Here is a 13,660-nt window from a genome sequence, read left to right as displayed (position 1 = left end):
TTGCTGTGAGGCGACAGTAATACAATAATAATACTATGAATTTAAAATAATATACTTACGATTTGAACACACCAGGATCAGATAATGAATGGACGGATGGATCTCATACTGTTTTTCTCAAAGTGACCCAAAAGAAGCGTCTGCTAATTATGATGCAGAGACTCCAGGGTTATGTTTCAGTAACATAACATGCAGAGAAGCGCGTGTGACCTGTTATTGTTTGGTGTTTGTGAGTGGGTGGATAGGTAGGATGGGAAAAGTGATATTGTTACTGATACTGTTTGTGCTCTCATGAAGTAGACAGTATATGTACAGTTTGTTTTTCTATTCAGAAAACCAATAAAAAGAACTAGCTGCTCTCATGAAAAGAAGTCATGTGTTGGAAATATTACTTGGGGTCTCTTAAAAGTTGAAGGTCTTTTGTTCACGCTGTTAAAAGAGGTTTTTTAACTGGAAGGTTTCTTAGCTATTCTCTTTCATTAAAGCAATCTGAATCCATCACGGCCGATCTTATAGGAGTTATAACATGATATCTGGAGAAGTGAATTTGTTCTCTGTGATCTCTTTATGACCCAAACACAGACAACCTTCATTTCTTCTTTGAGATTTTTTTTTATATTCCCTCCCTCCATCAAGATTTTAACTAGCCGATTTTAATGTTTACTGAAATGCATTTCCAAACCAACCGATCCAAGCTTGCATTTTTCTATCAAGCCCTTTTTTATAGTCTGAATGTAACTGTGAATGACTATAAGAACAAGACGTTCAAGAGGCTATAAACAGTAAAAAACGGCAATGATTGATGTCGGATCTGAGCAGTTCTGTATTTAATTTACATCTGTTTTTATCTCTTTGGGTGACTTCTCCTTTTCCATTTGTCTGCTAAGCTGCTGCGTCTGGGTAATGAAACTGTAATGGAGGGACATGCAGGTCTGCATCTGGCCAAGCAGAGAGTAAATCTCCGAGCTCTTCGTTTGGATGTATCTCTCCAGAACATCTTGCCCTGGCTTGTCATGGCGCTCTGGATACATGAGCTGCGTTGAAAGAAAAATAACACGTTGCCACTAATTATTCCTGTGCAAACGCTGTAATTTGCAGCATACAGCCGGACGTGCGGGCTCTTATATTTTTTCATGTATAAAACAAACCGAACACAGCACTTGCATTTATCATTACCCACCTTAAGCTTTGACCCAACACTGAAGCGTACGCTGTTTTGCCGGTGTGCAAAGGTGATGTACATGTGTTCTTGTGAGTGTATGCGCACACTGATGTTTGGGCCCAGGGCAAAGGTTAGAGGCTTGAAGGGAAGGTTACGTACATGCGGGTCAAAGTACAACCAATTCCAGCGCCTCCTTAAAGCTCCTGTCTCACTGAGGCAGAGACCTCCAGCAGGGGTCAGATTCAACCTTCAGACACAGCACAGAGATTAGCAATACACACATCCTGACCTATAGTATGAGAGCAGCAGGTTATTTAAAAAGCTGTCTCTGGTCAAAAAGTCTTATGAAACCTAAAAGGTCTTAACCATTTAGTGTCCAAGATACAAAAGTACAGTTAAGATTGGATTCTGACATCTAATATTTACATTTAAATCCTAAAATATGAATTGAAATGACGACATCTTGGGTAATATTTCACTCCACTGGAGAGTTAGATGAAGATCTCTCTCATATTCGTCTATAAGATAAAGCCAGCAGCAAGTTAGCTTAGCATAAAGACTGTAAACAGAGGGAAACAGCTAGCCTGTGTCTGACTGGAACAAATTACACCAAACATGTTATATCTTATTTAATTAACTCATGCAAAAACCAAAGTGTAAACAGTTGATTTGCTGTTTTATGGCGGGGTATCATGTGCCAGACAAGTTTTTTTTGTCTATAATTTTTGGCTGGTTACCTGGCAACTGCTCCCAGTCGAGAAATAATCTGGCACATACCTTTCCATACAACAATAAGTTAGTTTCAACTAGGTAGATTTTGCTACCTGAGACACAGCTCGGTCATTTTCAGTTTAATTTTCATTCACATTACAATTTTTTGCACAGATTAATCAAATGAGATGTAACAGATATGTTATTTTGCGAGGTTTAAAGGTGGTGTAGGTGGATTTTGAGGCCATATTTTGCTACCGATGGACATATCTTGGTGAGATATCTCCCTGTTTCCAGAATTTATGATAAGCTAAGCCAACTCTATGTGATGTAATGTATATGATTGGATAAGATATGAGAGTAGTGTTGACTAACTATGACTTTAAGGCCCTTTTTTAGTGAGAACCTCTTATATAACAACAGTGTTCATAGAGTAACAGTTACCATATCATTCCATTGGGATGGTAGCATGTGGAGTGGCCTTTATTTGTGAAAATGCCTTTGATGTTGGGCGCCACGTCCTTGTCCTCCAAGATTATGTAAGTAAAGTCAGCAGCTTCTGCAGAGGATATTATAATGGCTGCATTCCCAGAAGGATAACTTTGTCTATTAAGGATCATTAACACTGTGCAAACCTTTTATCAAAGGGAACAAATGTGTACCCGCACATTAAGTACTTTAACCTTGTCCTTGATCTTCCACTTTGTGCTCTTGCTTAAAAGGATACAAAACGTTACCCGCTCCATCTGGATACGAGGTGCAAAAACATTTCCCACTTTTGTAGAACTTCTTCATTACTCCCTTTAGCTGTGACACGGAGTTGTTTATTACATTTATGGTACATACACTGTTAGTACAAAAAAGAAAAACACAGCAATGTCATTATGAGAACATACCTTCAAACATTCCTTTGGCTCACCATCTGTCTCTTCTTGCAGTGTAAACATGCCAGTAGTAGTTTTGATATTTATCTGAAGCATGTCGGGCTCATCGTTCGGCACCTCTTTTGGCAGCCTAAAGGTTTTATGTTTGATCTCAATACGGCCTGAGCAGACATAGAGAATTTTTATATATATATTATCAAGGAGAAACATTTTAGACCAGATGGTTGCATACTTACCTATGTCTATATTCAAGTTGACTTGTTCAGCTTGTTTAGGTTTTGGTTTTCTTTTCTTCAAACGTCTTAACCTACATTAGAAATTGAATAGAATTTAAATTTCCTGTGTGAAGGAGGAATACAATGCCAAAACGTGATCGATTGCACCTCTTTACTTCTTGTTACATTCAACACTAAGAAAAAAAATTGAGCTCTTTTATGGCATGTTGTATAGTAAATCAATATATATATATATGCAGTACAGCACAGTTACTGTACTGCTGTATGTCCTTCGGCAGCCTTCCCCACAATCCTTGCACCATACAAAGTATATGCAGGAGGGACGGGGCATGCATGCTACTCACCTCTTCTTTGCCTTCTCTTTAGCACTTTCCCTCTCTCTCTCACTTATGATCGGTGCATGAGACCTCACATCAATTTTTCTACCTGACTCTTTCCGCGCCATTTTGTCTCTCTCTTCCAGGATAAGCGTTGTCATTTGTTTGGCTTGCTCACAACAAAAAAGCTGCATACAGGAAAATTACAACATTATATGTTTTTTTTTCTCTTCCCACCGCAGAAAGTCAGTCTCTCTCTGAGCCGTCGTTACTTCTAATAAATTTATTTTCAATTTTTCGTGTTGGAGGTAAACAAGCTGCACTCACCCTCTCAAAGTCTGTTTCATTTTCCGACCGTTCGCTGTGCACGAAGGGCTGACAGAGCTGCTGGCAATAGTCACACTGAACAAGATGCACATCCTGTTTAGACTCAACCTCTGGAACCTACAGCGCGGCAAAAAACACATTCACGATCACCTCTGATATCCACCTCTGATATTATAGCTTCCACACACTGCTATTACTGTGGGAGAATGAAAAAGGCCATCACTGTCTTTTCCAGGCACTACAAGCAATATAGTGATACAAGTACCTTTCCGACACGAGTTTTCCTTGGCTCTGGTTTGTATGCTATGAGACGAGGCGGCCCCACACGAGCTATATCATCTCCTTTCTCTGGCATACTTTCATCCTCCGATTCCTGATGTGAATAGAACTTGTATAAATCAAGACTGTGGATGTAAGCCACACATAACCTACATCAAATGTATATACAACATATACATTCAAGCTATATCCCATAAAATTATCCATGCAACTTTATCTTATGGATGACTTACAGTCTGTTTGTTGCACACACTGTAAAAACAGGTAGACGTAGGCTCTACTCTCATCTTTCTGACCACGCTTAAATATGTAATAGTAAAATGTACATGTACATGTAAAAGTCAAAGTAAAACTACATTAATATTACATCAAAATAGACTTCCTCAAATTAAAGTATTCATTATGAAGAATGGCCCTTTTCAGAATATTATTGTATTATGATTATTGATATATTAAAAGCATCACTTTAGTCTTGCAGCTATATATATGTGTGTGTATATATATACATATGTACTATACTATTTATTTCATGATCAGGGGTTAAATTGCGCCAGGCCCCCATTTAATTTCTTTTTTCCTAGGATAGCAAGGACCAGTCTGAGTCTAGTACTTGTCGCTTTCATTGGCTTCAAAGCTTCATAGTGTGAAAACAGGTGTACAGAGTTGTACAGAGGCACCACTCACCTGATTACACGTCAACGTAGCAATAAAATTATATAAAATGTGTTTTTTCATGGTAGAAAATGTATACAATGTTGCTTAAATATGAGAGATTCATTTGTAGCCAGCCTCAATCGGCCATTCAGTTGAATTTCGGGAACAGCAATCAGATGGCTTCTGTTCTTACCTCTCCTAGTTCGATGTCAGAAAATAACAGCGCTGTTGTTCCGTGACTTTGTACCTGACAAACATGAGAGTGAAAACTTATTTATTATGTTTAATAAACGCTATAAAGGCCAGCGGTGTTTAGAAACTGCAGCACAGAAAAGATAAAGGCGTCTTGCATGAACACATGTTCATATGCTCATGCACGACATTAAACTCGCACTTTCCACCTACAGCAAACTCTGTGGGAACCAGTAAAGGGTCAAATGTAACAGTGCAGTGAATGTATGGACGTGATGGCACTAGTCATCGGGGAACAAGATTATAAAACAATGACGGTGACTATTCTAGTCTCTCAGTCGAGGTTTAGTTACAGCTCTGGACTAAAATGGAATGCACTTACTCTTGTATCTAAAATGTTGATTAGCTGGGCATGCTGGGCAATATGGACGCACGTCTCTCGGTAAATGTATTTATCAAATATTTAGCCAGGCCATAACATAAACAGCATTTTATATTTAAAAATGTATCACGAGGACCGGACAAATTACAAGGCAGCAGTGCCAAAACTACACAGGAGAGTGCACTACATAAAGATTTTATTATCAGCAGCTGTAGATTTACGTTTGATTAGCGTTTTAGTGTTCGGAGCAGTGCTGCCTCCTTATTATATTTTATTTAAAGTTTGTCAAACGATATCAATTTTGTAGTCTATGCACACACACGTGCACATGGCACAGAGCCCCCTCCCCCGCCACATACATGACAAATCTCAAGTTACCCCTGCATGTGGTGATATTTCTGGAATAGTAGGGTAGAGTACATCGAAATTGTACTTAATTAAAGTATTTATACTGTACATTAGTACACCAGATTTCATGCTATGGAAACAAAATCGACCATACATTAAACACACGAGCAGATCACCTGCGAAGAGTCGGTGTCCACGCTCTCCACCGCCGCCTGCGACAACTGCAGATCTTCAATTTCCTTTTGAACTGCACAAGAGAGAAATAATTGGGAATTTCACAGATGTCATGAGAGGCAGGAGGGGGGCAGGAACAGGTGACCCATCTCGCCCCCAAACTGATGACATGGCTTACCTTGACAGCTGAAAGAGAGACTTTGCTCCACCCATTCCCAATCTGTCTGGGTCTGGGAGCTCACCAAAGTAATGAATCTTCCATCCAGCCCGCGTACCTCCATGAACTCTGGCGAGACCGGACTGCGCGGGAAAACAGATATAGGAGACGAATGGCAGCTTCACCAACTATTTTTTAGAGATGAATAGATTCTTTGCCTCTTGGGGGCAGAAGAACCCCTCAACAAGGTTAAAAAAGACATACACTGACATATTATCCTCTGATGAAGTTGTTTTGGTTCATTTTGGCTCATTGGATCATTTTAGCAAACAGCTGCCTTTCTTGTCAGCAGTCACAGCAACATTGGCAATAACTTGATGTCAGCTGAAGTAAAGTTTCTGGTCATCAGCTCTTCACCAGTTATAGTTAGTCGCTAACTTTATCAGTCTGCCATTTGGTGCTGTGTTTGTAGTGTTCAGTGGTAATTCGTGTTGTACACTGCACAGAAATATGACAGTTAACATTATCTTAAAGTTAAATAAATGTGTCCAAGATACGCTTTGATATTTCCAAATTAATTTAGCCTTTCCTATAGCAACAGGTTAATAAAAAAATATGTTGTTTTACCCTGAAACATGAGCATTCGAAGGAGAGCCGGAGCAGTTGTCTTGCATAATAACAATAGGATCTTTCTGGTCTTCTTCATGTGCCTCATGCTCCTCCAGGCTGTTCGGGTTGTCACAAAGAAGCTGTTGAGAGGAAAAGTCCTTTTCTTTAGGACTCTCAGGAGACGCAGAGGCAGCGTCTCTCTCGTAGGGTGGTGACTCACTCATGTTTTTTAAAAAACGTGATAAGCTAAAGCGAAATCTCAAGAGGGCACTCACTGAATATTCATACAGTTCCTTATGTATCATTCTTGTTATTGTTCGAGCGCCGTTACCCGGCAGTAGCTTGGCATCAGGCTCATCCACACTGTGAGATTGTTGCAGAAGACAATTTTCCTGATCCCATTACAGTCACTAATGATGACTTCTAACTTCAACAATAGAGGCTTTGTGGCTTTAAGCACAAAAACATAATCTCTTCACTAAAATAGAAACATTTTTGTGATTCTGTGTGGAACTTTTATGTCAGGCAAGATAACGGCCAACTTTTTTTTAGAGAAAGAAGGGGAGACAAACGTAACATGATATCCCTACTGAGTCCTATAAAATGATCTCACTCTGCGATAACAGACAATACACTTCAACGCCATCCTTTCATTGAGGATGATGCATCAAGGGAAGTAATTACAGTCACTACTGACAGATCGATGACTAATGCTGACAACAATACCTTAGTCTATAAAACCCTGATTTCCCTCTGCTGGGTTCTAACATTTATAGCAGGCACGGCAACAAAGTAGTAGTAGGGTAGTGCTTTGTGTGACACATAAAGCCTATTTTGTATCACAAAGACTCATTTTCATGCAGAATCCGTACATCTAAAGGTAAGCTGGCATAATTTGGTGTATCATAATGTATCAGTGCATGTTTATTTCTTGCTGCCTTTTATCAGTAAATTAAATTAATTATTTTCCCCCCACCTAAGTGCTTTGCTGTAAATCTCAAGGCTAAGATGTTGTAGTAATTATTTTCACTCTCATTTTCAGTCCAGACGTTGGCAGAAACATTTCAGGGGCCTTTTGAGGAAATCATCAACAATGTGGACCGTGGCTCTTTTTCTTTGTTTGGGAAATATTCTCATCAGAGTCAAGGCCAGTGATCAGCATTCAGAAGCGTTCGCTGTAATTGAGCTCTCTGAAACAGCCTCCCCTGGTCTCTTAATACCAGAAAAACAGAAATCCAACAGCTCAATTCATCCACCCCTAGTAGCAGGACCAAAAACACCACACCCCCCTATGTGCTTGCAGTCGGCTGGAATTAGAGATGCCTTCAAATACGTCAATACCGCGGTCTCTCTTGTTGTTTTCGTTGTTGGAATAGTGGGAAATTCAGCCTTGCTGAAAATCATATACGTAAACAAATGCATGAGAAGTGGGCCAAACATTCTCATCGCCAGTCTTGCTTTGGGGGATCTAATCCACATTGTGATAGACATTCCAATCAACGCATACAGGGTGAGTTTTTCCACCTCATGCTGTGCAATTACAATAAGAAAACAATACTGCCTCTCATCCCGACTCTCTTTTTTTATCTATTTTTAAAACTTCAATCTCACCTTGAATTGATTGTTTTTTCTGAAAATTGTCCTTTTGTTTTTGTTCCAGCTCATGGCAGAAGATTGGCCATTTGGCGTGGTGCTGTGCAAACTTGTCCCCTTCATACAGAAAACCTCTGTTGGAATTACTGTGTTGAGCTTATGTGCTCTGAGTGTTGACAGGTACGGAGATAAGCAGCAACTGTCCTGTGCCCTACAAGAAAATAGTGTTTGCCGGCCTTACTATCTGTATTTTTATCAAGCAGACAGATTTGTTTAGCATTAGCCCTTGAAATGTTCTTTAACAAAAAAAAAAAAAGTATCATTGTTACAGACAAAAAGTCCCCCAAGCCATAACGTCTTCCAATTGATTTGAGCAGATACCGAGCTGTGGTGTCCTGGAATCGAATCAAAGGCATCGGCGTTTCAATGTGGACGGCAATCGAAATAACTCTGATCTGGGTTATTTCTATCCTGCTGGCTGTGCCCGAAGTTGTCGGCTTTGATATGATAACAATGGACTATAAAGACAGGCATCTGAGAATATGTCTGCTTCATCCCATGCAAACCACACAGTTCATGCAGGTAAGCAGATCAGCACATGTTCTGACTTGTCCAACTCACATCAGACACTGTTGATAGGAAACATTTTGTCCTTGTGAACATATATATGCATGTGTGTGTAACGTAGCAACCATTGAACATCATGTCATGTGTGTGACGCTGACCAACTGTGGGCCTCATGTCATGTTCAATCAACAGTTTTATAAATCAGCAAAGGACTGGTGGCTCTTCGGCTTCTACTTTTGCATGCCACTGGCTTGGACCGCCGTCTTCTACACACTCATGACCAGGAAAATGCTGAAGAACACTGAGAATACGTTGAGCGACCACACCAAGCAGGTTATTACACTTTTTTTTGGTACATTTTTAATATATTTTGGTGTAACATCGACTGTGAAATGAATCATCTTTCCTTTTTAAGAGGTTGGAAGTGGCAAAAACTGTCTTCTGCCTGGTGATTGTGTTCGCGCTATGTTGGTTGCCTCTGTACTTGAGCAGAATCTTGAAATTAACCATGTATGATGAGAAAGATCCTAATAGGTGTCAGCTACTGAGGTGAGCATGAATAATTCAAGATTTTTTCATTGTTTGTTACCTGATTTGTCTTACATCTAATGTTTAATCCTCTTTTTTCAGTGTCTTTCTCGTCCTGGACTATTTTGGCATTAACATGGCGTCACTCAACTCATGCATCAACCCTATTGCATTGTACATAGTCAGCAAAAGATTTAAAAGATTTTTCAAGGTAAGATATGCAACTTTTTTTTTTTTTTTTTCCAGCTGCTTGTGCCTAGGGCGCTGTTAGATTTTAGACAAAAGTGGCGAGGGTAAAAACAGTGTGATCCACATCGGATGAGCTATCGTATGTGTCATCAAGGACATATGGAGTCATGTCTGTAAAATAGCCAGACTGCAGCGAGCAATGACCTGAGGGGGTAATAAGTGAAAATGGTCTGGAAAAACATCGTCGGGGGGGAAAGAGAAAAGAAAAAAACAGACACTTCGCAATCTACCAGACAGCTTTCACTGAATCAGAGTGATGTGTGATGGAAGAAAAACATACCTTCAAGGCAATTTTCAAAGGAAGATATTTTAAAAGCATTTATTGTATTACTAGCACAGAAGGACATTTCTGAAACATACTTTGGTTTGTTACCGTCAGGGATTTGAACTCCACGGTGCAAAGAAAAACTACCCTTCCTCTGCAATCTACAATAATAATCACATCTATTTATTTTTCCTTTTAATATACCCAATTTAAGATTCCTTTTAACACATGTCTCTACACAGAGAACACATAAATAAACCTCATAATGTGCCATTTTCTCCACGTGAAGCTAATGGTACATGTGTCTTGTCCTCTGACCAAATGTCTTGGTTGGTGTGTGTGGTCCTTCAGGCGTGTCTGTGCAGTTGGTGTCTACCTCTTCAAGCTGTTACCCATGACGAGGCGCAGTCTGTTTTGAAGTCCAGAATGCAGGATCATGTCTCGGAGCAGAGCTGCAACATCAAAGCTCCCAAACAGACTTCCACATCTCTACCTGGGCCGGAGAACACCTTACCGTGTTAACAAAACACATGTGGAACCGTGAAAAGAGTTTCTTTAATATTTCTTTATGGCTATCAAAGCAGATCTGACGGTGGCTTAGCAACCTTGACATGCCGTCCTAATAATTTGAAATACCTTGTGAATAACATGCACCACTGTCTTTTTGTACTGCTGTCGTCAGTCGAACATCTGCTTTGGAATGAGCAACCTGGAGTCAGAGTGTTCAGACTATTTGCCCCCGGGGGTTTGACTCACTCCCAACCATTACATCAGATTTTTACCTAGTACCTATCCTGTATCATGCATCACAGTTCTCAAATCACTGTTTTGGGCACGACGTTAACCTGGCACCCATCAACAGAAATCTTGTCACAGCTTACCGCCTGCATATATATATTATATTTTTATTCTGCTTCTGGATTCTGGAAAGACACAGTGCCATAGGAAATTAACCAAATGGGAATTCAAAATTATTACGGTGGGTTTTTATGGGGTACGGTGTATTATTAGCACGTTTGAACGTGTGTTTTCATCTCTGTTAAGTTTTCTCCACACACAGCAGCAGCAACAGCAGCAGCCTAAGAGTTTATAGCGTTCTTTTCAGTTCTTGAACCTTGAGAAACATATCAAATTGGTGCCACAAGTAGATTCTGTCTCCGCTACTGAATGACTGATTGATGGTGGCCTATTTTTAATGCATTGTTAAATGTGTAATGCATGGAGACACTTTATAAAAGACCTGAGAGTGGGGAAGAAGGAAAACGAAGATGACAGAATGAGGTCAGGAGAAGAGGGGATGGGGAAGAGGAGAGGGAGGGAGGGGAGTGTAGAGATGAGCACCTGATAGGTCTTCCTGTCACAGGACAAGGCAAGCACAAATAGAGTGCTGTTCTTCCAGCTAATGCTGCAAAACTATCCGGATGCCGCTGCGCGCTTCAGTGCCTATTAAAAGTTTATCTTGTCTGAGTGTGTAAAGAGCGCGAGCCTCGACTGTTTGTAAAGATGCAGTTTGTTTGAATAAAAGCTCTTGAATACCTGTGATGTGTGTGGCCACCTGAAAACGTATACATAAAAGATTAATTAAGACCTGACGTCATTATATTTAGCTAATTAAACTAAAGCAAGGGTCTACAACTAGGGGTCCGTGACCCCCTAGGGGGTCCGCAGAGGTACTGCAAGGGGTCTGCCAATTTTTTGTCAAAATAATTGACAGTTTTCACAAAAATAACCAATTTTTTGTCAAAATAATTGACAGTTTTCACAAAAATAATTGGTGAGAATTCAAAAAATGAAAAAGATGATACTGAGTAAACTGAAAGCATTTGACAAAATGTATTTACAAAATAAATTCTTCCAGTGTTGCAGTCTAACATGTCGTGACCAGCAAAACACAGCAGTTTGTTCTTTGTTTTGAAATTAATGTGAATCACTAACGTTATAATACGATAGTAATAATAGTTTTTATATTAGTGAAGCAGAATGGATGAATTTGTCACAGTAACGAGGCCTCGAGCTCGAGATCCAACAAGCTACTGCTTCCACATCTGCTGAGGTCATCATCATGTCATGTCAGTGAGGTACCTGACATCCTGAAGCTGAATGTCTCCGTGTTGAAAAATAATAATAACAGAAAATATAAGCCTCAGCAACAACAACCACAATAATAACAATAATTATGCATGAACTTTTTATCAACATAAACACATATAGGCTAATAATCCGGTATGTAAATAGGTGAATAAAGCAAATTTAAAAGTTATTATAGGCCAGATTTTTAAAAATGAATTACATGTGGGAGTCCCTGTTCTGTTTGTCTCTCATCCAAGGGGTCCTCGGGCTGAACTAAAGTACTGTATATTACTCAAATTAAACTTCTTTATATGATATAAACATGTGGCCTCATTTAAATCTGAGATAATTGAAGATTCACACTCTTTTTCACACTCCACATTAAGGAATCTAATAATAAAAACACAGTTTGACTTTGAAATTAAACCATGTAACAAACTGCAACTTTTCAGTTTCATATCATGACTTTTTTTTCATCTGGGCACGAGTGTACAAAGTGTTTGTTGCTCTAATAGCTTTTGGCACATCCAATAGAGAGCACAAGGACATGCGGGTTCCACATCACATCACATCAACCCGGCATTATGCCGTCTTCATGTTCCTAATTGATTATCCCCGCTTTCCATTCGGCATCTAAACGCAAGACTGAGCAGTCAGAATTGGATTTAGGTTTGTTAATATGAGATTAGCGAGAATCAATGTAATCATTTCAGGTTTTTAATATATATACGTATATATAACGCAATGCTCGGGAAACTGTATATATCATGTGACATTTTAATGTGTTGTTTCTGAAATTGCAACTGTAAAGACAAACACAGAGGGATCTGCCTCTGAATGTTTGTTTGTGATTAGAGATGCCAAAAATATTTTTTTCAAGAAAACAGAGAAAGTCCCAGCCCACACAGTCGTGCTGCCTGCTGTGCTACACACTCGTGCACCTCGCTCTGCTCTGACATAAGAGAGACAGTGTCTCTGCCTTTTTTTTGACTGTTGGATGCAGCAGTGTTTGGACAGGATGCGATAAGTTCAGTATGCTCATTTACGCTGAAGCCAGTCTGCACTGTTTTTGATCTGGCACAGAATTTATTCTCTGTGTTTATGTTTATGTGTTTTGAAATCTATCCTGTTCTCCAATTTATTCTCATTTTATGTTTTTACCACTTTCATGATGCATATTGCATTTTGATCACGCTCTTGATGGCTTTAATCTTTATTCATACACTGACTTTGTGGGAAATACAAGATCTACATGCTGCAGCAGCAGCGCACTTCATCAGACGCCTCTGTCACATACTAATTTGTGTCAAATGCTGTCAAATGCTCCAGTCTCCTTTGTTAATGCAAATGCCAGCAGATAATCAACAAATGGTACCGCGCTATCATGTCCCAAGCTGTAAAAGCTCACAACCGCCAGATGACACTGACACGGAGAAGGGTGACGTCAGTGTCAACATCAGTGAGAGTACGGGTGTCTGAGACCTTCTTTAGTAATCTCTGTACACACGAGGCTCAGATAGGGCTCCCCACGGTGCTGCCCAGACTCCCCAGACTGTGGATTTAATTAAACAGTGTGAAATTAATTAATCAGTGGGGTGGCAGGTAAAAGGACTCCTCACTGGAACTGCTCACACAACCAAGACAAGCATTTCATGTGCGCTGACAGTTATTAAATTGCTGTATGTTTTATTATAGTGTGTTTCTATATAGAGATGCTGAAATTCTCGGAGATTAAAAAGCTTGGCATGGGAAAAAAGCCATGCAAATTATCAAAATAACAGCTCCCGAAAAAAATCAAAGTGTAAACCTGTGTTTGATCTGTTCTATTAATTAATTAAAAATTTCAGTTCTGTATAATAATATGGTGCAAATTAGATGGAAATGAGATAAAATATTCATTTAGTTATCTGGGGAATCTGCCTGGAGGGCTTTTTAGTCTTCAGTCTGGCTCAAAAT

The 13,660-nt window shown here is 39.6% G+C and overlaps 2 protein-coding genes across 2 annotated transcripts; one reads left to right on the top strand and one right to left on the bottom strand.

Moving 5' to 3' along the window:
• Nucleotides 1–810: 810 nt before the first annotated feature.
• On the bottom strand, nt 811–6,865 carry LOC104928716 (glutamate-rich protein 6). The gene is made up of 13 exons (XM_019263127.2): nt 6,451–6,865; nt 5,845–5,966; nt 5,669–5,739; nt 4,764–4,817; nt 3,903–4,010; nt 3,638–3,754; nt 3,338–3,498; nt 2,994–3,064; nt 2,770–2,918; nt 2,601–2,680; nt 2,318–2,473; nt 1,181–1,409; nt 811–1,034 (listed from the first exon to the last, which is right to left on the bottom strand). Exons 1-13 carry the CDS (start codon nt 6,735–6,737, stop codon nt 828–830), a joined length of 1,812 nt encoding a protein of 603 aa, XP_019118672.2. The 5' UTR covers nt 6,738–6,865; the 3' UTR covers nt 811–827.
• Nucleotides 6,866–7,019: 154 nt separating this feature from the next.
• Nucleotides 7,020–11,103, top strand: ednrbb (endothelin receptor type Bb). Its single transcript, XM_010743055.3, has 7 exons — nt 7,020–7,942; nt 8,093–8,205; nt 8,403–8,607; nt 8,785–8,925; nt 9,008–9,141; nt 9,223–9,331; nt 9,986–11,103. The coding sequence occupies exons 1-7, from the start codon at nt 7,526–7,528 to the stop codon at nt 10,154–10,156; spliced, it is 1,290 nt and encodes a 429-aa protein (XP_010741357.3). The 5' UTR covers nt 7,020–7,525; the 3' UTR covers nt 10,157–11,103.
• The last annotated feature ends 2,557 nt before the right edge of the window (nt 11,104–13,660 follow it).

This window comes from Larimichthys crocea, chromosome XVIII (genome assembly GCF_000972845.2).
Source record: "Larimichthys crocea isolate SSNF chromosome XVIII, L_crocea_2.0, whole genome shotgun sequence".
NCBI lineage: Eukaryota > Metazoa > Chordata > Actinopteri > Sciaenidae > Larimichthys > Larimichthys crocea.
Note: the sequence above shows the minus strand (reverse complement) of the source record. Positions and strands in the feature narration are given on the sequence as shown.